Genomic DNA, 22,527 nt, shown 5'->3' with positions numbered 1-22,527 from the left:
AGAGTACATTCTGAATAACTGAACGCCATTCATTCTGTGCTTTGGATGAAGAACTGGCTCTTGGGGGGCAAAAAGAGGGGATCACGTAAGCAACAGTTAATGCATCTTCTTTAAGAAAGCTGAATGGAAGTTTGAATGATAAAATTATTCTGACAGTTCTTCGCTTTGAAGTGTGTGATAACTTCCGTGTTTTTATCTAGCGTTGTTTATATCCGCTAAAGGGTCTGGAGCACCGGTCTTATGAGGAGCTGCTGAGGGAACTGGGATTGTTTAGTCTGGACAAGAAGAGGATGAGGGCAGACCTCATTGAAAGGAGGTTGCAGCAAGGGGGGGTGTCAGTCTCTTTTCTCAAGTGACAAGTGATATGACGCAAAGCAATGGCCTCAGGTTGTGCTGGGGAGGTACAGACACAAAGCAATGGCCTCAGGTTGTGCTAGGGAGATACAGACTGATTAACAGGGAGGATTTCTTCACAGGAGGGGCAGTCAAGCTTTGAAACAGGCTGCTTTGCAGCAGGCTGTCCATAGTGGAGTTCCTGGAAGTATTTAAGAGATGTAGATATGGTTTTTAGGGGAATGGTGTAGCATTGGGTTTGGCAGTGATAGGTGATGGCTGGAACTGGTGATCTTATGGGTCCTTTCCAACCTAAAATGGATATTGCCTGTAAAGAGCACAGAACAGTGACTGGTATGGCAAAAGTGTGGACAACACAACTAGTCTTCCTTAGATAGGTTGTAGGAGGATGATGCTCATTATTTTCTGCTGACACAATCTTTGAACAAATCAGCATTGCTTGCCTTGAGTTTTCTTTTCACCGTCTCGTTGTCTCTGTAATGGAAACACAACAAAGATTTAGCCAACAGCTTAAAAAAAAATGCACGTTGTACTGAAACTATTGATTATAGAAGGTCTTGACTGAGACAGACTTGAATTTAAGTACACACACATCTACAAATAAGTAAGTGTTACAAAATAATGGTAAACTTCTATCATGCGGTGCATTTTTGCTGTGGTTGTTAATGCCAGAAACATTAGTAGAGATTCACTGTGATAAATACAATGAATTCTATATAAGAAAATTTTGTAAAAATTTTATATAAAGGAGAATATATAGATAAAGGTAAATAGCATAAAAAATGCTATATAATGTAATATATTTTTGTATATATATTATACAAAATATAATATATTTTGTATATATTATTGTAATATAATGTAATAAAGGAAAGTTAGGTTTATGGTCCAGTTTCTTTTTTTAAGTTACTGGTAGCTGCTGTGGTTTTATCTAATATACTTTTTCTTCCGTAGTTGAAAAAAGTTTGCAGAAACAAATCATGGAGTAGAGGCAGAACCTTAATTTCATTAGGCACGCTGTAACTGGTGAAGATTAATGCATATATCTCTTGCTAATTCTTTTCAATTACTCAGTTCATATAAATTCCCAAACCTTGTTAATTATGCTGAAGTCAAGTGGTAATTTTTAACAGTATTTCCACAGCAAGGGAATTTTCCTGGTGTAACCTTGCCCTCCTGCAGAAACTCTCAGCAGATTAGGCATTCTGACTCTAGTTCATTCATTTTCAGCACAAGCCTAATTGCTGCCGACTGCCTGCCACAGGTACCCTGGTTATCGTACGTTTAAGGGATGCGGGTTCTTCTGAGAACAAATAAGGAAAGATTAATTGTTTGTTTTGTTTCATCCCAAGAGAAATGTGGGAGCTTAATCAAGAAAAATAATTTCTTCTGTTGATTTGGCTTATTTGTGGAAAGGGATAATTGTATAGAGGCAAAGCATAGAGCTATGCATTTTGAAAGAAATTTTGCCATTTACCTACGTGGGAAGCAAAGATACAGCAAAATGAATGTAACACAGCATTGGAACTGATGGGGATGGTTCACATTTCTCATAGTAAGTAATTTGGCTGCTAGGCTTTTATTTGAACCAATATTGCTAGGTGGTATTGTCATTTGTTTTGTCTGCTTCTTTGGAAATCTAATCAAGGAGACAATAGTAGGTGGAAAAACGCTTTTCCAAATTGTCCTTAATTGCTGGAGCACGAAGTGAGCTAAACACTCTGGTATTTCCAATTAAAGAACTTGTTTCCAGCAAGGACCATTAAATCTATCTTTCCCAATCTGATAAATAAGCTATCAAAGAGTGGAACGGATTAATTGAGAGCAATTAGTTCAAAGCTCAGTATAAAAGTCAGACTAAACCAATGTTATCAATGAATGCAAATTTTACACAAAGAAGCACCGTTGCAAAAAAAAATGGAGTTGAGAATAACCAGAAAATACAAAAAAAAATTCATCTGTGATGCAGATGTTTTCCCTCACATCAAGAGCATTAAAAGCCACGTATTTGAAGACCTTAGTCAATGGGACGTCCAAATGTATTTGACAACTCCTTTGCTAGATACATGTCTCTGGCAATGTAGTACAAAGAGTAATGGACATGAGATGATCACTGATCCCACAGCTACGAGCCAGTCACAAGATTTACTCCACTTGTATATAAAACTCAAGAAAGCCCTAATTGTGGAGCCATAGAATGGCTTGGGTTAAACAGCACCTTAAGGCTCCCTGCTGAGGTCAGGGCTTTAGTGCCATAGTTTGTTACTGACTGGTGGATGTCATAGTCTCTACCATGGGTAGACCAGCAGCTTTTGGGGTGTGGTTGGATCCTGCTTTTGCAGAATTACAGTTTTTAAATGGTTGGATAGAAATCTTATTTCTTATGCTGTTACAACCCACTGGGCATATCTGTTCTAGGAAAATGAAAAGGTCAGTGCTAACCTTCCTGATACGCATTGTGAGAAAATGTCATTCCAGTTAGATATATCAGGCTCGGGCAGTTCATCTTCAATTTACGAGTACGTTTGTTTTAATTATTTCTAGAATATCATCATCAGTGGGGAAATACAGTATCCATAACTGCGATAGTGTGCTGTCACATCACCCCATGTTCTGATGATAACATGGTTCAACAGACATAGTGCTTTGAATGGTTTGTTTCCAGGATTCTTCTTTAATCTTTGCTCTCGAGCTGATGGTCACAGCTGTACCCTGAGTTACTGGTTTTCTGAGCAGCTCCCCATTGCATTGGCTTCTGGAAGTTTGTATTTTTGAGTGTCCTCAAGACACCACAAGGAAGTTAGAAGAGTGGAGCCTCTCCAAGTTTCTCCAGATATCAGGACATCCAGATTTCCCAGCCTGCTAATTTATTGCTAATTTTCAATCAGCTCATACAACCCAGTAAGTTATCCAGCTTTAAACACTGAAATGATGAAGATTACCAGAAATTACCATAGCATACTGGGAATATTTTTAGTTTTGGAAATAAAAGCTGGTGGGTTTTTATGGTTGAATGCAGATATCCAAGAATAGCATTAATCATGTAGAAGTAGAGGGGAGCATTTCAGTCTGGCCTAGCAGCCATGCTTGGCATCTGAAAATGAATGGACACTAACCTAAAGGACAAATAAAAATAACCCAGTTGTTCTAATTTGGGGAAATAATTTTGCCCAGGTATTTCCAAGGGGCAATATATTCACTAAAGGAATTAGGGGGAAGTCCAGCATCAGACCAGGTGGTTGATGCTGACGTAGTGGACAAATGGAGAGGTTGTTCTTGCTAATGTGTGGATGGAGACACGTAAATTATTTTCCCTGTATTGTACTTACCTGGTTTCTCAATCAGCATGTTGTCATTTTAAAATGTATATTGGAGCCATTCAGTTTCTTCCCAGTTTTTCTGGATTGTCAGTTTTGTTTTAAACTTTTTGTTCTCTTGTCTCATTCATGCGATTGAAGCAGCAGTCATACTGTTGTCTTGTAATGATCGAGTGTATTACCAGAGACTAATCTGTCTCCTAAGAGGCACTAAGAAATATGACTTAAAATAACAATTTAAACTTCAGATGTCTACAAGGTTTATTTCTAGGGTAAGCCAAGGCCTTCAGGGACACAGTAACCACTAGGAATGGTGCAACAACCTTTTTTGCAAGTTTTTCTTCCTTGGGAAACCCAGGGACCAAAAATGAATAATAGAAGTAAAGAAAACATCGGTCTAAAAAACATCACGACTGTGTGCTTGATGAACTAATGATTCCCAGTTTCAAACTCACCAGTAAGTTTGATTGGCAAAAATAAATTAGCCCTCCAATTGCTGGTTAAGGAACACGAAGCAATTGCTAAGTGGGAACATAGTTAAAAGCATTTTATTTACGGACAGCAGCTCAGCCTTCTTGCACTGTTTTAACACTGTGTTAATTTTCAACAGAAAAGCTGTGTTACTTCCATTAGGGAGCTCACTTGCAATCTTATTTGTCCTTTGGAGGGAACTCATCCCTCCTTTAATAGTATATTAATTTATTAATAGTTTAATAAAACAGGATATGGAGAATTTTAGCCATATCGGGACCTTATCTGCAGAGCTGAGGGCTGTAATAAATGCAGCCTCCCGCTGACTTTGCTTGTTGGCCATCAGCACAGAGGAGGTAAATAAGCATTCCCTGACCAAGTTGGGGCTGTCTCTTTTCACAGGTAATTGCATTGTTCTCACCTTTATTGAGGAATCCCTTGCTGGCCAGTTTTGGGAGGGATAAGTGTCAAAGAACAGAACCGTAATGAAGTACCTGTGATTGAGCAAAGATTACATTGCTCCGTTAATTCTGTAAAAACTTGTCAGTTTGCCACCCAAATAAATGCCTGGAGTGCGTAAAACATGGAGCAGAGTGACCTCTAGAAGAAAAATCAATGGCAATTCATATTTCATATGTCTATAATTGCTTGTGAGAGCATGGCAGCAGTTTGTTTATAGTGCAGCTTGTTCTACCAGGAATTGTTTCCTGACTTTTTCTTCTTTTCAGTAGCGGTGCCTCTCATGGATCGTGAATTACAGCCAGATGCAGCAATAGAGAACTTTTATTGGTGGCGATTTTTTATTATTACTTTCATAGTCCTGTCTTCTGAATTGCTGCGTTTGAACCGGAGCACTAACCTGTCGTCACAAGTACTTCGTGTTCACAACTGTTTCCTCAGAGGACTCCCGGATGCTGTTTTCTATTTTCCTTTTAGTAGGCAAGGCTTTATCTTCTGTGAAGTTATTCATTTGCTAGCATTTTAGCTGTCAAACTGAACACGCTGTGAGGCCTTCATCTTTAAGCGGTTTCTCAGAGAGACAAGGAATTCTCCGTCTGCTAATTTAGAGACAGGAATTTCAAGGCGCCTCCCCCCGCCCTCTGCTTTGCTTTGTTTTTTCATTTCTCTTTTTTTTAAGATGCTGTTGTAAGATTTGTATCCCCACTGAGGACCAAGATGTCATAGGGATAGAGAAAATGCCGCTCACTTTATGGATTACTGTTAGGTCAACAAAACTTTGGCAGCATTGATTAACTTGACAGTGAGTACAGCAGTACATTTATCACTTATGGCTGTGCTGTAGAAAATCTAATAAGAGGCAAACAATTCCCTTTAGAGCAGTAACAGGTTCACTGTGGCTAACGGTGCATGCACTGGAAATTTCTGACTTTAAATTATACCCTTGCTGCTAGTTGGGTCATTGACTCAAAGCTACTGCACTTTTGCTGCCATGTTCTGTATTATTAATTTGATCAAAATTGCTTTGGCTTCTATAAATGTGATCAAACCGTATATTGGAGTTCATATCAGCTCATACGTGTTTTTGAAGAAGGCAAGTGGAATGAGCTTGCTCAGGAGGGGCAGCTATCTCTTACAGCTTAGGGCAGGGTTCTCACTAGGTTATAAGATGAAAAGACTGAAGTGTTGCTCATGAATTAATCTCTCATCCAGATTTTGATAAGCCCAAACCCGACCGTGTACCTTGATACTAAACAATTATATCCACGGTTGATCAGGAAGACTTTTTTCATACCTGTGATTCTATACTTTATTAATAGCCAGCAGCTGCCTTAAAATTTTCCTGCATGTGTGTTTATAGGTATGTTCATACAGTTATCCTCTTTATTCACAGAATTACGAGAGATGAATAATGGATAAGTGACTCTTTTTACTCCATTTCTGAGTGCTGCTGCATGACCACTAGTTACTGTTTGGTTCTCATACCTTATTTTTGATGGGAAATGTCTTTTTGTGCAGTCTGTTTATGCTTACTTTAATAAATATTTCCTGGAAGCTCATGGGCAGGGCATTGGGAAGTGCCTGTGTTGCAAATATATAGAATATATGCTTCCTTTTGTTGCTGTTGTTGATTGTTCTTTTAAATGAAGGTAAGATATCATTTTCATGGAGCATCCAAAAGCTTTCCTGCTCTTGAGACAAAGGCCTTGTGCCTAAATAATTGCATCCCTGCCCACCAACAAGAAAGAATGAGAACACACAAATCAGAACATACAGCGTGCAGTTTAATTTGTGGCTTTGTTCTTCCTGACGTATTCAACAAAATTACTGCTCAAATGAGAAAGCAATTAATTTTTTTCACATAGGGGATGGAGCTCACTGGAGAAGAGAGCCCTTGTGATTAATAACTGTTATTTCGAGTACTTTGAGTTGGTTTTGGGAACCATTTAAATTGGTGGGTTTGTTCTGCAATATCTGTAAAAATGATGTTGGTTTTTTTTTGGTGGGAGAGAGGTATTCTACTCGAATCAATTGTCAGGAGGCTTAATGTAATAAGGCAGTTTGTGGTCTGACTAAAAGAAACACTGTGCAAAAGAAATTCCCATAGCAGTTTGTTTTTAACAGAAAAACTGAGTTCACCTGAAACATAAATACACTGAAAACCAAGACTTAATAAGGCGGAGCAGTTTCAGTGGGTTTCTGTCCAGCACGAGCCTCGTAATGGCTTTTATTTAACCAGGTATCTGTGCTAATGGTAACATAGCTCAATTAACAGCATAGCAGCAGGCTCTGTGCAGCAAATCATCAGGCAGGATGGCGTAAGTAAGGCAAGACGCTGAAATGGTGATTTCAGTTTCATTCCCCCTTTCTTAATTTGAAGGGCAGAAGTTGTGTTTCTCGCTCAGATCATACATTAGAGGCAACAAGACACGTTTCCACACGTTTTCCAGGGTTCATGCAATAAAGGAGTTACCCTACTGCCTGCCTTACTGAACAGAGACCTGATATTGATTAACTATCACAGTGGCATCAGAACTACTCTTAGGATTCAATTTTTTTGTTGTTTTGCATATTTTATTGATCAAAAGTGGTAAATGAGCATCAAGCGTGCAAGAAGACGATGAATTGTTTACTTGCATAAAATAACCTTTCAATAAGCGAAGATGCATTGCTCACACTTTTGGTGCTGTTCTGCTGCCGAAGCAGATGGCATTCAGCTGCTATTGATTTGCTCCTATAGTTACAGAGCAGCATGTAACAGGGCACGCTCGTTTCACTGAAAGAGAGGTGAGGGATTTTTTGCCAAGGGTGGTGGGCTTGAAAAAGGGAAGGGAGGGAAGGGTTTTTTTTTTTCCTGGCCTTTATTTTTTTTTTTTCCTGTTTGTTTCGTGTTAAGGCTTTTCTAAAGGGAGGTGGGAAGTGAATAATAAAAAGTAGAGAACCTTGTAACTCTATTAGCAGCACTGCGAAAACAAAAAGCAAAGCTTGCATGGTTGCAGAGAAAGGGAGAGTTACTTTGCCTAATCCTAGCACTTCCAATAACATTAATTCATGATGTACTTGCTGCACATTGACTCTGTGAGCAAGCAAGTGCCTGAAATTGCAGTAAACATCCAGGATTTATTATCACAAAATCTACACCTGACTTCTTAGTTTGTGTATTTATATTTTTTCTAATTTATACATAGTTTTCTTATTTGTGTGAAGACCCTCGGCTTCTTTGCAAGAGAAAATCACACTGGGATGTGCTGGGCTGGATTCTGCACACAGCTGATTTCACTGATGAGTGAAGACTTTGGTAATTTGCTGTTGTATCTTTCCAAGAGACGGCAGGATGGCAAAAAGAGCTTTTTCTGACAGCGCGTTTGAAAGTGATTTCAATGCAGTGTTCTGGCACTGAGGGATTCAACAGCAATAACTCTGGCAGATTTTAATGGGATGCAGATATATCATAAAGCACTGTGAACAGAGCAGAGGAATGGCTGTCCTAGGACAAAGCATTGCGCTTAGCTAACAGGCTCCTATCTGGAAGAGTAGCGCTGTTGCCAGCATGGGGAAGTCCTGGGTCTCCCTTAAGATGGCAAGAAGTCTAAGGAATGTTTTTCAAAGAAAGCAAACCTTAGTGTTTCTTCAGAAAACAGATGCTTTAGAATCAATGTGTAGTGCTGTCAGCCAAGCATTTACCGCATTGTTATGAGTTGATTGGATCTTGGCCTCCTGTGGGGCTAGGGAAATGTTTTAAACATAAGAACTATTATGAGCAGATGTTAATTTAATGTGATCTGGAAAAGTTGGGTGTGTTTAAATGGAATTTTTTTTTTTTTTGTGCACAGTGTTTCTAGAGAAAACCAGTTGCTATCACAAATTAAAACAAATACCTTTATGTTGTTGTTATACTCCCATGCTGTCTGTCTGTGCTATTAGAGCTGACTTCTGACTTCTCAGCTACCCTGTCTTCCATTTCTGAGTGTATAAGTGGTAAAAACTTACTTTGTGCTTCATTGCTTTTGTATAAGAAGCCACCTCATTAGCTCCAGAATTTGGATATCAAAGTAAATTGCTCTAGTATTAATCATTCAGCAAAAGATGAAAAAGATTTTTTACCACGCATTTGCTGCTGAAGATGAGTAAATATTGTGCAAAAGCAATGTAGTATTTTCTTTTTAAGATGATTAAAATTTAACGAAAGCTTCTGAATTTTATATCTAAGTATACCAGTTTCCTTACAGTTGCTCTTATAACATTGTAGATCCCAGCAAAGTAGCCTGCAGTCCTTATGCAGCACCACATTTTCTGCTGAGAAGACTATCAACTCTCAAAACTTAAAGAAAGAAAATCAAAACAAACATAAATCTGAATGTATTTGGTGGGTCACCTCTTCTTCACCTCTGCGAAAATGACACAATGAGTTCATTAACCCCCAGAGCAGTGAATTCCCTGTGCTTTCTGCGTTCACTTGTTTGGACTTTGGAGTGGGCACCTGCTGCTTAGTCTAATTAGTTTCAAAGGGAATGTTGAATCGTTACTCAAGAGTTTACTCTGACCCAAAATGTCTGACAAGAAAATATCAGGGAGACAAAACAAGTAATCGTAGGGCTGAAAAGCATTTTTGTTACAGTTCCTTCTGCAAACAGTGTGGATGGGGAATCATCCTCAGGTGATTTCTAGATTTTTTGATGGTGTTTGCATGAAATTGTCAGTTTTGTGGAAAGTGAGATTTGTTTTCACAGTTAATTTCCTGCGTCTTTATCAACCACCTGATTCTCCTCGTTCCCAGCAAAGCCAACAGTATGAGTTAGTGCTGTTGAATATTTTCTTATGAGGCAAAAAGCAGAGAAGAATACTATTTCAAGGCTACTCTACAGACCTTATGGAGACTTTTCAGTATTTCATTGATTCCTTGTTTTTTTTCAGTCCATTAGACGCTATGTTATCTAACCAAAGCCTCATTATCTAACCAGAAAACACCAGGTACTTTGTATGGAGAGCCACTTCAAACATGGTTGGTACCTCCTCTTATTGAGAAGCTGCCCATTGGGGAATGTTTTGGCGGTAATGAAAAGTGGCGATTCCTTAATGTGACAGTGTAGGTGTTGTATTTAGAAACAATCCCTGCTGATAGATGTAGCTCTGCCTTTCTGATAGTGTGCAGCCACGTCCTCACCGAGCTTCTTCATGGTTCTTCATGATGGGTAATACAAAGCGCTATTCTACCTGCTATTTAGAAAGGGGGACGTTTGTTCTTAGAAGTCTCTCTCTACTTGTTTTTTAGTTAATAAGTTCTTTTGGTAACCTTTTTATCATTTCATGGGACCGTGCAAAGCAGTTCAGAAAAAGCAGGTTAATAGAAGAATGTAGACTAAAGTGCTGTAAAAGATGTGGGTTTTGGTCCCAGTGGAGACTGACACTCCAGCCTACTTACTGTAGCTGGAATGTATTGATTTTCTTCTCCCCCTTTTTAGCTGCACGGCTGAATTAGGTATTGTGAAGCATCTTTCTCTGTGAAGAGAGGAAAAACTGTCATGAACTTTTTCACCCTAACAGCAAAGCATTTCAAACTAAACCCGATTGAAGGGAAAAGCCTGTAAGGACTCTTAAAAACCCTAAAACTCCACTCCCCACACTCATTTCTCTCTCTTTAAATGGCTGTTCCAGCAACCTTGAGAAGGAATTATGTATATCCATAAGAAATTATTTTTAAGCCTTTTTTATTAAAAAAAGAAAAAAAATAATAATTACCAAAAAGTCTGTGGAAACTATGCATCCCATGTTACGATCTCCTAAGGTTAGCGAAGTGGTCTTGCTCAGGTTTTCAGCAGGCTGTTCAGTTACTGTTATAATTGGCTGATGAGTAGGTTTGGACCTAACTAGAATGCCAGTGTTCGATTTCATGGCGTCCTCTGTGAAGATATGTCACCACTTACCCTGGCTTTAGTGACAATTTTCTAAAAAGGAAACTCGTGGGAAATCATTATGCTGTTTATATGTCTCCCCTGTTGGAGAGCGTTATCCTGTGATATTTTAGCACTGTTTTCCACTGCATGATGGCATCTAGCTAAGGTTAAGGCAGAACAAATCCCTTTGCAATTTTGTGACTATATTTTACTTGCTGAAGGAGAAAAGATGACCGACAATTAAGTATTTTGGATGTCACTGAAAGAACATGTGCAACCAATCAATGACATCCTTAGGGAACGTGATTTTATGGAACTGATAAGGTAGAAAAATTGGGATTTCTGTGGTGTATGCTACATAATAATAATTACACCCTTTCAGTAACCAAAAAAAAAACCATTTCTGCTGATATAAACATCAAGCTTTCCTGTGTGTGTATGTGTGGCTTTTGTTTGTTGTTGTTGCTTTGGGGTTTTTCTTCTGAAGGATGGAGTAGTTGATTAAAGGATGGCAGTAATGGATAAATACCATTCATAATTTGTTAAGAAAATACTGCATTTATGCTCTTGGTTCAGCTGAGATCAATGAGTTTGATAAATGTATGTTTGGAGTCACTTCTCAGATCTGCCAGAGATTGTTTGTGATGGGTGTTTTAGCTCATCAGGGTCATTTTTTTAGTGAAGAAATGCATGTTCTGTTTTTTTGTCTTTAATTAGTTTGCTTAACATGCCGAGGCCCATATTTGAAATTCATTGCTGTTATCTTTATAGGATTCAGATGTGTTAGAAAACCACATTACTGATAAACTAACTGTGAAGTTTTATTATTGTTAAGTTTCTGGTTGCAGAGCAAGTGAGGTGTAGCCGTGTCTAGAAGTGAATGTCATACATCCACTAGAATGAAGGTGACTTTTGAGCATCCTTACATCACAAGTTACAGACTGTGGTTCAGAGGCTTTACCTGCTCAGCTCTTCCTTACAGACAACCGAGTCTGTAAAATGATATTGAAGTTTCCAGTCAGAAGTCAAAAAACTGTTGTATTGCAGGATGCTAGAAGTACATTGAACCAATCATATAAGCACATGTGCTGGCTCTTTTCTGCACTGAAGCCAGTTAAGCCAGTGTATTATTTACCTGCTTTTTAGCGTAATCCACTTGTCCTTAAAATGATGCCATATTGAATCAATTGGAAAATCCTCTTTTTTTCTTTGTTTTCGTTGTAGTCATAGAGTTCTGGAAATGGCAAAATCCCCTATCAGCAGAGGTGGCATCCAGAATACAGCACCATGTAAAACTGCCTTTGCTTCTCTGCAAGTTCTGCTTCCTGAAGTTTATTGAAGAGCTTATTGGAAAGCAGAGCTATTGATCTGTTTTTCAGTAAGACGCTAAAAGAAAAGCCGTTTCCTTTTTATTTTGTGTGTGTGTGAACTATGCTTGGTCGGGGCAGGTTAGCGGGGTTTGAACTGATGTGATGCATACCATGAAAAAATATATTTATATAGAAGGAAATAGAGTGCAATATTCATCATCCACAGTGAGCAGGAGCAGCAGCAAATAGGTTTGTAACAGCTGCCGAGTGATTTCTTTTTATACTACAGCATATTCTCCTTTTCTTTCCTGCCAATGGCTGCTCTGTGCATCAGCAGGCAACTTTTCTTTGGGACAAAGCTGCCAGGAGGTGCAGATTTGAGGTTCCACACAAGCGTTGGGTGCCCTTAGGCATCTTTAAACAACTTCTTATAGCTGTCCGTTTAAATATAATTCATGAGCTGTTTCTATTTGAGCGCGTTGTGGACATTGTTATGCAATTCACACACCCTCTGAATATGCATCCACCTCCACTCCTCCTCCTGTGCATAACCCGACTGCAGAACAAGATAAATTCTGCAGCAGCAGAGTGCTGATTTTACAGAATGCAAACGAAGTGGCATTTTTAATGCACCATCTTCATGTAGAGGTGAACTGAAAGGCTTAAAACCTGCCAGCCTCTCAGATCTTCCTGCTTCTTCTGTTAAAGTTGATAGGTCTGTTTCAATCTAGAACAGAATTCAAAGTAGAAATAAAGAGGCAAAAAGTAATGATGTGACTAACAGGAATGTTTTGGTAGCTTGATCAGAAAACTGCAATATTTAACATGTAAAAAAAACTCTTAATTTTTTGTTGTCCCTTTTGTGGTTTTTTTTTCATTTATTACAGACAGTCATTTTGGAAAATGAAGAGCTTCCTAAAATATTCCTCGATTTCCTGAACGTTCGACATGTCCCTACCCTGCCAAAAGCAGAAAGCTGTGGGTAAGCTCTCATTTACTGAAAAATAAATGGAGGCCAGAAAGCCCGTATCCACTCAGTGCTGATGCAATTTCATTGACTTAAAATGGCCTTGCTGCCAAATCTTAATGCCGTAAAATAAATGGGCACTAGGTTCACTTAAGTGTGTTTATATATCTTCAAAACATGGTAAAATAAATCCAGCTTCTTTAAAGGCAGAAGCAAAGTTTAAAGTAGTATTCTTGGAAAGTAAAGAAGAGATGAAATAGGCTTTTCTTCAAGTACCTACTTAGGTGAATTTTAGAAGATATTCATAAATACTTCCTGCCTAGAAAGCACTTGTTTGTGTGTATTTTATGGTTATTTGTAATGTTTGGTCAAAGTAGAAATTCATTCTGTCATCACTTCTGTGTTCACCCTCTCTGGGACTGAAAAGGGGTCTTTCACTTCTCCAGTGACCCCAACAGCCCCACTGCCCTCTGCAGGTAAGGGTCTATTGCTGGGGTTGAAGAGAGACTCGTGTTATGATCATGGTGGGCATAGAGGAATTCCAAAAACAGTGTGACTGGAGGTTGTGTATCATCATCTCCATGACATATGGAGCTCCAGAATGGAACTGGAGAGAAAGGGATTGTCCTCTAGTTACTTCTGCATGGGAATAAACCTTCTGCTGGTTTTCTGTAGGAAATCCTTTTGACAGAACCTTAAACCATTCCCTACCTCCCTATGTAGGCGTTCCCATTAAGATAAGGTCTGCATCATAAGCCACGATTTTTCCCTGAGAATAATTGCTTTGCCATTCTAAAAATGAGCAGTTGAATACTGAAATTACTGTTCAATTATGGCATAGCTAATGTTAAAGATCTGTAGAGATGATTCTGATGGTTTGTGAAGGATTTGGGTTTGTTTATTTTTGATTGTGGAGTAATTTTATTAATCTTATTGTAATGGAAGTTTCCTTTCACTTTAATTACAGCTCTTTCGATGAAACAGAGTCTGAAGAATCAAGGTGAGCTCTGTTCTTACTCCTTTTGTGAGGTCAGGTTTGTGAACTACTTGAAACGATGGGCATTTTCTTTGCAGCTGTCAAAATTAGAGTAGTTTAGCACAGTGTTAAGATTTATTTGTTACACGTCACGGCTGGTTTAATCAGTTCTGTTAGCTCCATCTATTGAGCATGCCTTGATGCTTGTATTTAGAAATTCCCTACAAAACCCCATAGAATACCATTCTATGGCTGCTGTGACTGTACCCACCATGGGCAGGCTGTGAATGGAGCCTGCCTGCAGCAACAGCAGCACGTAGGATGCAGGGTGGCTCTAAGCCTGGCAACCTGTCTATTGAAGCTGGTTTGTACATTGCTCTGTTCTCACTGTTCCCCAGTACCGACATCTCTGCTCTTCATCTTTGCAGCAAACTGTCCCACCAGCCTGTGCTTCTGTTCCTGAGGGATCCCTACGTCTTGCCTAAAGCCAACGGTAATGAAACTTGTCATCTGTTAACAGCGCTGTATGACCTGCCCTGCACCGCACCGACCGCATTATTATTAATACAAGCCGAGTCAAACAACGCCGGTCTGAAACCTAATAACCTGCCAATAAGGCAATGGCTCTTGAGTGAGGAACCGTTAACAGCTCAGGATAGTGTGGGTGATTTATAAAAGGGTGGGCTTTTTCTCCTAGTTGTTTCTCAGACAAATCTACTGAGAATTCAAATCAGGAGGATGAGGACATTGCTTCTCTTTCTTCTTGTTGACCCTCGGGGCTGCCCTGCCTGAAGGGTTTGAACTTAGAGGCCCAGTCCTTTATAAGTGCTTTTTCCCTAAACACCAGTCGATCTGCGGTGAACGTGTTTGTATTTCCATGTGGATTATTACTATTTCTTATCATTTATAACCTCTACAGCTCTTGAAAGGGGGGGAAAAAAAGAAAAGGAAAAAAAAAAGAAAAAAAGAATGTATACTTTTAAGCATAATGGATGTGCTCACAGAGCATTTATGTTAGCCTTCATCTCTTAATATGTTCTTCAAAAGAGTGTTTGAAATAGCTTGCTATAAACCTTTTTTCCTTTCATTTTTTTTTTAAGTTCTTTGCATTATTAATTTAGAGAGTATATCTTCTGTTCTCTTGATAAAATTAAATATATGTGGGGATTAAAAAGAGAAAAAACACCATTTTTATACTGTGTTCCACACAGATTTGACATTTTATTGTGAGAACTGTTGCTTTTACTAAACCTTGTGTTAAAACATCAGTTTAGTGAGCCATATTGCCTGTTCCAGTCTTACCGTGCAACACTTGTCTTAACTGCAAACGTGGATTCCTCTAGAAGAGAGTGTAAATTGTGAACGTCATTCACTTGCACACTATTTCTGAGAGATAAAATGGACTTTATGTTGTTATCTTGAAACACAAAGACGGTGCTTAAATGTTTCCAGCCTTGACATAAGGGTTTGCTGCAAGACCTCTGCTCTATGTCCAGAGGTTCTTCTGTGCTGACTCAGCTTATCCGGAAAGAAAACAATTTACACATGAAAACAAACAAAGCACTGCCTTTAAGATTTCTTTCTTGCCAGTTTACACCATGGAGACAATGCAGAATGAGCTTTCTAAAGTGTTGTCTCTGCTCCAACTATGGGTTTTAATGAAGTAATCAGCTGATTTTAGAGTACAGTGCACATTACTTGTCTTATGAATAAAGCACTCAGTTTAGAAGGGAAACATCAGACTGCTCTTATTTTATTGCTTATTCGTCAAGCATCTGGTGAGTCTTGTGGATGCAGCATCTCCCTTCTCTGAGTGTGCTTTAGACTCACAGCCAAATGAAGACTGGTTGGGGTGGAAAGTTTCCTATCACAAATAAGTCTGATCTTTGGGTAGACCCATTGCTGCTGTCCCAGCAATTCTGAGGTCGTAAAATGTAAAATCATTAATTCTTACTCCTGATGGCTGGTAATTTAAGTCAAACTCATCACCAAGAAGGAGGGAGTTGGATGGAGAATGTGTTTGCTTCAGTAACATGATTCCTGCCGTTCCTCCGCATGGGTATTTTATTGCCTTTCATCAGGTAATTCCTTCATGTTAAATGTGACATTACAATTTAAGTGCCAGCATCCCACACGGCTATGCTAAGAACATAGTGTTGTTGTTTTTTTCCTTAATATATGATAGGGTGAGTTGTGTTGATCAGTCAGACTGACGTTTTCCTGCCTCACAAAACCATCTGTTTGGTAAAGGCATCCCCCCAGCTCTCCTCAGCCCGAGCATCTTCTGCTTTAAACCACAGTGGAAAAACAGCTTTGAAGTATTCCCTGTAGCACTCTTGGAATTCCTTCAAGTATATTGAGATTTTGTTAGAAATTGAATTGCCAGTGTAATCCATCTTCCTTGTGAGAAGAGATTCAGATAAAGAGCGGGAGCCCAGCAGCATTAAGTATGAGAACATCCCTTTAAATCAATAAGCTACAAATCTGGCAGCGCATTCATGCAATGCCCAGTGCTGCGCTGAAGTGGCTTTAGTGCTGAAGCAGCACTACCATTAGCACATCCCCAGCGTGGATAAGCAGTTTGGCAATGCAGTAACACAGGTTAAACCAGGCCTTAACCAGTTTATTTTCACGACAACGCCTGTCCTGTTGTGACACAGACAACAAAGCAAAGTTTTCTGTCTTTCTTTTCAGATGACTTTCCAAACGTGGTTATAGAAGGCATCCTACATGGAATATTTTATCCTCATTTACTGCCAAGGTAGAAGAGACACGCGGCTGGAAGAAGCTTGAAGCAAGTCTCCAAGCAACATTTAATCCACTTAGTAAGGAGGAAATGGTGATGTGATTATTGTGCTCAAAATCAAGAAGCACAACCTCGGATTAACTTCAAGTGTTACTTTTTCTTTCCATCCATGTCACTTTTAAAAGCTTCTTTTAAAAGGATATGGAAACAACTAGAAGGTAGTTATACCTTGTTGATAGACACTCTGTGACTGTTTAACACTACAAGCTGAAAGTCATACACTGAATTACGTTACCCTCTGAAAGGAATTAAAAGCTGTACTAATATTTTCTACTGTTTCTATCCTAAATTACACTAAACCTTTTTGCACCAGGCTTTCCCTCAGCACATGGACCCATTGCTGGCAGTGGATGGATTCAAAGTGCTGGCACTGAAGTGAGTGCATGGGAAACTGAGAAATGGTTCGTTTTTCTTAAGTTATTTTCAATGTGCTCCATAATTACTGTTTGGAGAAGAGCCAACGTGGGTATGTGCAGTTGCCATGAGAAATCATGCTTTTACATCCTGAAATACATAGCTCTCTTTTAGAAAACTATCAGGATTTGAGTCACAATGATGTTTTCTACCAGGGGATCTTATGCACCTCATTCAGTTATGACATATAATCTGTGTGCATTCTTAACTCTTCGAGTTACCTTGCAGGCTGTATCTTAACATTTTATGAGTCACGGAGCATACAGCTCTGTGGTAAGCTAAAGCAAGAACGTGATTAAGTAGTAACATGGTAAAACTCATAGGTATACATATATACTCGTGTGTATATATATTCAGATTTAACTGGAAACTGTAGGTGTGCTACTGGAGATAACAAAATAAATGACTAGAATGTGGATGTACTGCTTCAGTGTGTTCTGTTGTGTGTTTTTGCTCAAATAAGACATTTCTCAGAGGTTCTCAAAGAGGTCCATCGAATCTGCCACCCTGCTCTGACCTTAAAACCCCATTGGAAAAGCAGCACCCCTGCATTCACCCATCAGAATCAACCAAAGTGAAAAGAAAGCAAAAAAGGGAGACAAAAAAAACCAAAAAAAACCAAAACACATAGCTCTTAATTGTTTATTATTTGAAATCAAAGTTTATTTATTCAAAACATTTCTGTATTTTACTTTTTTTTTTCCCCAGAGACACGTACTTAAAAGACGCAGATAGTTTTACAGAAAATGACATTTTCAGATGAAAAAACGGTAGCAAATATTGCAGAAATTTCCAAAGAAAACAAAATGACTGCATTTCAAGCCTTGACAAAACTGAAGTAATTCTATAGCCTTTCATGAGAGACTTTCTTCACAACCTAGGGATTAGCAGGCTGTGTCTTGAGTTCTAAGGCCGGACAGCCCCATCCAGCCCTATCTTTATGTATTTGGCAACTCAGGAGCATCACCTGCATAAAGCTTAATGTTTTTTAAGGAGAAAACTCAATGGACAAGTGAAATCAGTAAAAAACTTAAGACTTAAAAAGGATTACATTGTACTTTCCACTCTCCAGTACTGGTCTCACCAGTCATCTACTTCCACTACGAACGGTTCCTTTACAGCTATTTTGCCACTGTTCACAATCACACAGTCATGAAGAGGGCGGTCGTGTTCATCCGTCTGCTGAAGTTCTATCAAGTGCACCACGGACTGTAAGAAATAAAGCACAGATCAGCTGGATCAAAGAAGCTCCAGTGGCTCAAGACTGGCTCACAGCAAGCAGCTGAGCGCTCCTGGTGAGCACTCCTACCTTTATTACATATATTAGGCAACAGATGGAAGTATTCCACAGATGGAATTTCTAAAGGGCAAAATTCAGTTAGAAATCATGAGTACTCATTTTGTTATCTGCCAGTTCATCTAACTAGACTAAAACTTAGTTTAAATCTCTCTTCAATTGTTTTTTTTCAGCTAATGAGCTCCTAAGAACTGAGCTGGGTATTCAGGATGGGATGTGAGGGGAAGAGTTCTGATGAGGTTTGCAGACTCCTCCAAGAACTGTCCGGTGCAGCAGGTCGTGTCTCCCCACTCATTTCAAAGTACAGATTAAATGGAGTAATAAGTTACATGGAATTAGAGGGAGAAGTATAATCACTTCTGAACTTAAATACTGTTTGGCCCTTGCAGTGATACAGTTGATCAGTTTTGCTGCTGTGTGCACATGGAGGGAACTGACTACCAATTATTTTCCTTTTTAAACAGTTTTGAATATATGTTTGTATACTTCACATTCATGTGCCCTAACAACTGAAGTGTTACCTATACCTTGCAGAAATGCAATTATTTACTAGTAGGGAGACCTGAACTTAACTCTTCAGAGTTGTCAACATTGACTTCGTTGGCTATTGGTCTGAAGCAGGAGGCCAAAGGGAGGTTTTCAGTTTCTATTTACTTCTGCAACCATCCATCCTTTGGTATTTCAGTTCTAAATCTCCCAGCTTCAAGTTCTTCACATCCACTTTCTACACTCAATTGCTCAAGATAGTTCTAAGTTACATATATAATGCAGGAGAATATTTTCTTTCAGCTTACCATTCCATCAAGGACTTTGCCAAACACTACATGTTTTCCATCTAACCAGGAAGGCTTTGTCACGCTGATAAAGAACTGGGATCCATTGCTGTCTGGGCCAGAATTAGCCATGCTAACCCATCCAATTCCATAGTGTTTCAGCTTGAAGTTCTCATCTGGAAACCTTTCTCCATAAATGCTTCTTCCTTCGACATAAAAAAATATATTAACTAAGTAAGTAATAAAAACAAACAACGCACAATCTTGTTAAAAAAAACACCATATACATGGAAAGAATATTTAAAGCTTGTGATGCTCTAGCCTCTGAATTTAACTAGCAAATTCAGTATCTGCTAAAATACATCACTGAGCAGCAGTGTACTTCATCTCAGCAAGCTCAAACTACATCAAAGTGGCTGCTAAAAATAAGGTAACCATGTTTTAAGACACCTTTGGTACTTCTGCAACACTTTCTGCACGGTATTTCACCTTAGCCACGTTTATTAAGGCTAGGGAAGCTGGTGTACTCTGTGTGTATCTGCAGAAACATAAGAATTTTGGTGTTTTAAAATAGTTAATAAGAGAAAACGTTATTCATGGTTAAAACACTGTAACTTTGACAAGAGAATGCTGTTGCTATCCCAACAAACAGTACTAGCAGGCAAACAAACATTGCCTACCTTCAATGCTAAAACTGTGTCTTTGGTATTTTAGCCTTCCCACTGTTTGCTGCAAGGAAAAGGAATGTTTTCCATTCTGTCCCAGCAGGGAAATCACTAACACTGCACGCAGACAGCTCAAATCGTAGCACCTGATGAACACGCGTGTAAAGGAAGAGAAGAAATCAGGCCAGAATGCATGCAATGCAAGAGATGCTGAGCTGAGGACAAGAGAGGTGAGACTGCTCTTCCCCTACCTGCCTTCTATCAACACGCTTTCCTTTCTTTATCACAGATTAGTTTGCTGCTGGGTGACTGGAACTGATCCGCACAAACATGCATTCAATGAGTGCCCCAGGGAAGCAGCGCTGTTGCAAAGCAGAGCAGGGGAATGATGGAGGCTTCCATGGTTTGGAGATGAGTGCTTTTTTTTCTCATGTATTGAAAGAAAGAAGGAAAAAGCTCTTTTGTCCATCTTTTCAGTACACCCTCACAGAAAGGAGAAGCCAAAAGTAAGAAATTATGTTACCTCCTGACCCATCTCCAGCTGTAAAGTCCCCTCCTTGAATCATGAAGTCTTTGATCACACGATGAAATTTACTTCCTTTGTAACCGTACCCTCTCTGAGAAAACGAAATAATGAATGTAACACACAGTTCTGTACGGCGGTATGGAAATACACACGCGGTGTGTGGTCAGCTATAGGAGAACACACCACTTCCTGAGCCAGATGCTGGCAAGGAACAAACAGCAGTGAGATGCAGGTGAGCCTTGGGGATGGGGAATGGCACAATTGCACTGACCGCACTGAGTTGAAGTGTATGGTTCACAACCAAAGTGGCACTTAAATACTCGTTTCCCACTCCAAACCTTAGCGCACAAAAGAACTGCAAACCTACTTCTCCAGTCGCCAGCACGATGAAGTTCTCCACCGTTTTGGGGACAACCTTTCCAAACAACCCGATTGTAATTCTGCCAACATCTTTGTCTCCAATCTTCACGTCAAAGAACACCTGGATGTATTTGTGAAGCAAAGAGATACAAACAAGAACAGCAGTAAGAAGCAACCTCACTATTAATGTTACAATCCTCAGGTGCTGGTTTCCTTCCAGCTTCCAAACCCAGGTTATGCAATGGGGAAAAAGTGGGATGAAAACCCTGCTGCTCCAGCACGGTGTCCACTCCCCACATAACAACCCAGAACAGACTGGAGGAAGAACCAGGCTGCAGTAGAGCTGGCTGCCCAAAGGCTTCTACATGCGTGCTGCTACAAAGACCAAAGAGTTAAGAGGCATTTAACATAGTTCAGAATATCCGAGTTTGTCTATGAGCAGCAGAAATGTTCAAACAATTAGGAGCAGCTGTAAGGAAATGAGGCGTTCGAAGAAGTTACATAAAAGCTATCAGCTTCACCAATGTCAATGCCTCTTTTATGCTTTCCTACCAAACGTTCCTACTGTTTCTTCATCTTCCATGTGGTTTTTGACTGTGGATCTCCTGGCTAACATTACAGCAGCTTCATAAAGAACATAACATTCCTTTTGGTGCACCTCATCCCATAAAGAAAACAACATTCCTTTTGGCGCACCTCATCCATTTCCTTGGCACCAAATAACATACTTGTTAGATGCGCGGCTCCCAAACAAACTGATTTCCTGGCATCTTTATAAATGCACCTCTCTTCATTTTGCAGTCAATTATCTTTAGGTATGGATGAAGAGAAGAAAGAAACAAAGCTGTGCAGGTTTTCTAAACTCCCCATGTTTTATATGGAAATCTCGATCAGGAAGAGCAGCTGGTGGCTGCCAGCGATGCCTGCAGGCTATAGCACTATCAAATGCATGCACAGGGCATGCAGAGAGGCAGAGCTGAAACTGGAGGCTCTGCAAGTGGCAGAGCAGCACATCAAAACCCCTTTTGTACATGCAACGTTAGGAAACGTTTTCCAACACCCAACCTGGCAGAACAGGGGGCTACGATGGAATACTAGACTCCATTAAGAAGGGAAGGAGCTGTCAAGCCTCCAAATTCCAGGCATAGAAGTAATTAATGGCTGTGATAGTGAGCACAGCGGTCACATTGCCTTCCGGGATTGCAAGGAGGAGCCACATCACGGCTGTACACGTCACTGCAAAGCAATGGCAGCCCCAGCAAGGGGAAATATAGCCGGGGGGGCTCCCCGGGCTCGGCATTGCGGTCCAATACAGCGCACACCGACCGACCGACCGACAGACCGACCGCCTCCCACCCGGCCCGGCACGGAGTCACCTTGGCTGTCACACTCGGTCCCCTCCTCCGCAGCCCCTGTGCTGCTGCAGAAAGCAGAACGAGAACGGGGATGGCAATGAGAGCCGTCCGAATAAGGGACATGGCGACACTCGGAGCTGCGGCGCCTGCGTCAGCAAACGGGAGGGGAGGAGCCGGGATGGGTGTGATCATAGCGGGGATGGAGCTGGGGGACACACGGATGCGTTACCTGTTACCCCAGTTCCAATGGTTCAAGTGTTAGAGCAGGCGTTGTGTGGCTTAATTGCAGTGCCATCTTTATCCTCTATAACTGAAAGAACCACAGTTCCAATGGTTCAAGTATTAGAGCAGGCGTTGTGTGGCTGTGTAGCTTTTAATTGCAGTGCCACCTTTATCCTTTATACCGGAAAGAACCACAGTTCCAATGGTTCAAGTGTTAGAGCAGGCGTTGTGTGGCTGTGTAGCTTTTAATTGCAGTGCCACCTTTATCCTTTATACTTGAAAGAACCCCAGTTCCAATTGTTCAAATATTAGAGCAGGCGTTGTGTGGCTTAATTGCAGTGTCACCTTTATCCTTTATACC

The 22,527-nt window shown here is 40.0% G+C and overlaps 2 protein-coding genes across 4 annotated transcripts in view; one reads left to right on the top strand and one right to left on the bottom strand.

Annotated features, from left to right (window-relative positions):
- The window catches only part of SNX24 (sorting nexin 24), a 44,653-nt gene extending 27,269 nt beyond the window's left edge, over positions 1-17,384 (top strand). For all 3 annotated transcript variants that reach the window (XM_015850060.3, XM_015850059.3, XM_085529839.1), the window contains 4 exons: positions 12,693-12,787; positions 13,740-13,772; positions 14,177-14,241; positions 16,443-17,384. In XM_015850060.3, the coding sequence (XP_015705546.2) occupies positions 12,693-12,787; positions 13,740-13,772; positions 14,177-14,241; positions 16,443-16,513 (264 nt within the window). In that variant the 3' untranslated portion in view covers positions 16,514-17,384. The remainder of the gene's footprint in view (positions 1-12,692; positions 12,788-13,739; positions 13,773-14,176; positions 14,242-16,442) is intronic.
- Positions 17,385-17,609: 225 nt separating this feature from the next.
- Positions 17,610-22,094, bottom strand: PPIC (peptidylprolyl isomerase C). Its single transcript, XM_015850058.3, has 5 exons — positions 21,966-22,094; positions 20,597-20,710; positions 20,227-20,320; positions 19,060-19,244; positions 17,610-18,177 (listed from the first exon to the last, which is right to left on the bottom strand). Exons 1-5 carry the CDS (start codon positions 22,065-22,067, stop codon positions 18,049-18,051), a joined length of 624 nt encoding a protein of 207 aa, XP_015705544.1. The 5' UTR covers positions 22,068-22,094; the 3' UTR covers positions 17,610-18,048.
- Between the last annotated feature and the right edge of the window lie 433 nt (positions 22,095-22,527).

Source organism: Coturnix japonica, chromosome Z (genome assembly GCF_054131305.1).
Source record: "Coturnix japonica strain WE chromosome Z, WE-NBRP24, whole genome shotgun sequence".
NCBI lineage: Eukaryota > Metazoa > Chordata > Aves > Galliformes > Phasianidae > Coturnix > Coturnix japonica.
This window is presented reverse-complemented; position numbering and strand designations above follow the sequence as displayed.

Excerpts from the sequence above, each read along its gene's own strand:
- PPIC (XM_015850058.3), bottom strand. The coding sequence starts at position 22,067 with ATGTCCCTTATTCGGACGGCTCTCATTGCCATCCCCGTTCTCGTTCTG. Across the intron at positions 20,321-20,596 it reads TCGTGCTGGCGACTGGAGAA|AGAGGGTACGGTTACAAAGG; the intron begins GTAGGTTTGCAG and ends TCGTTTTCTCAG. Across the intron at positions 19,245-20,226 it reads AGCTGGAGATGGGTCAGGAG|GAAGAAGCATTTATGGAGAA; the intron begins GTAACATAATTT and ends TTTATGTCGAAG.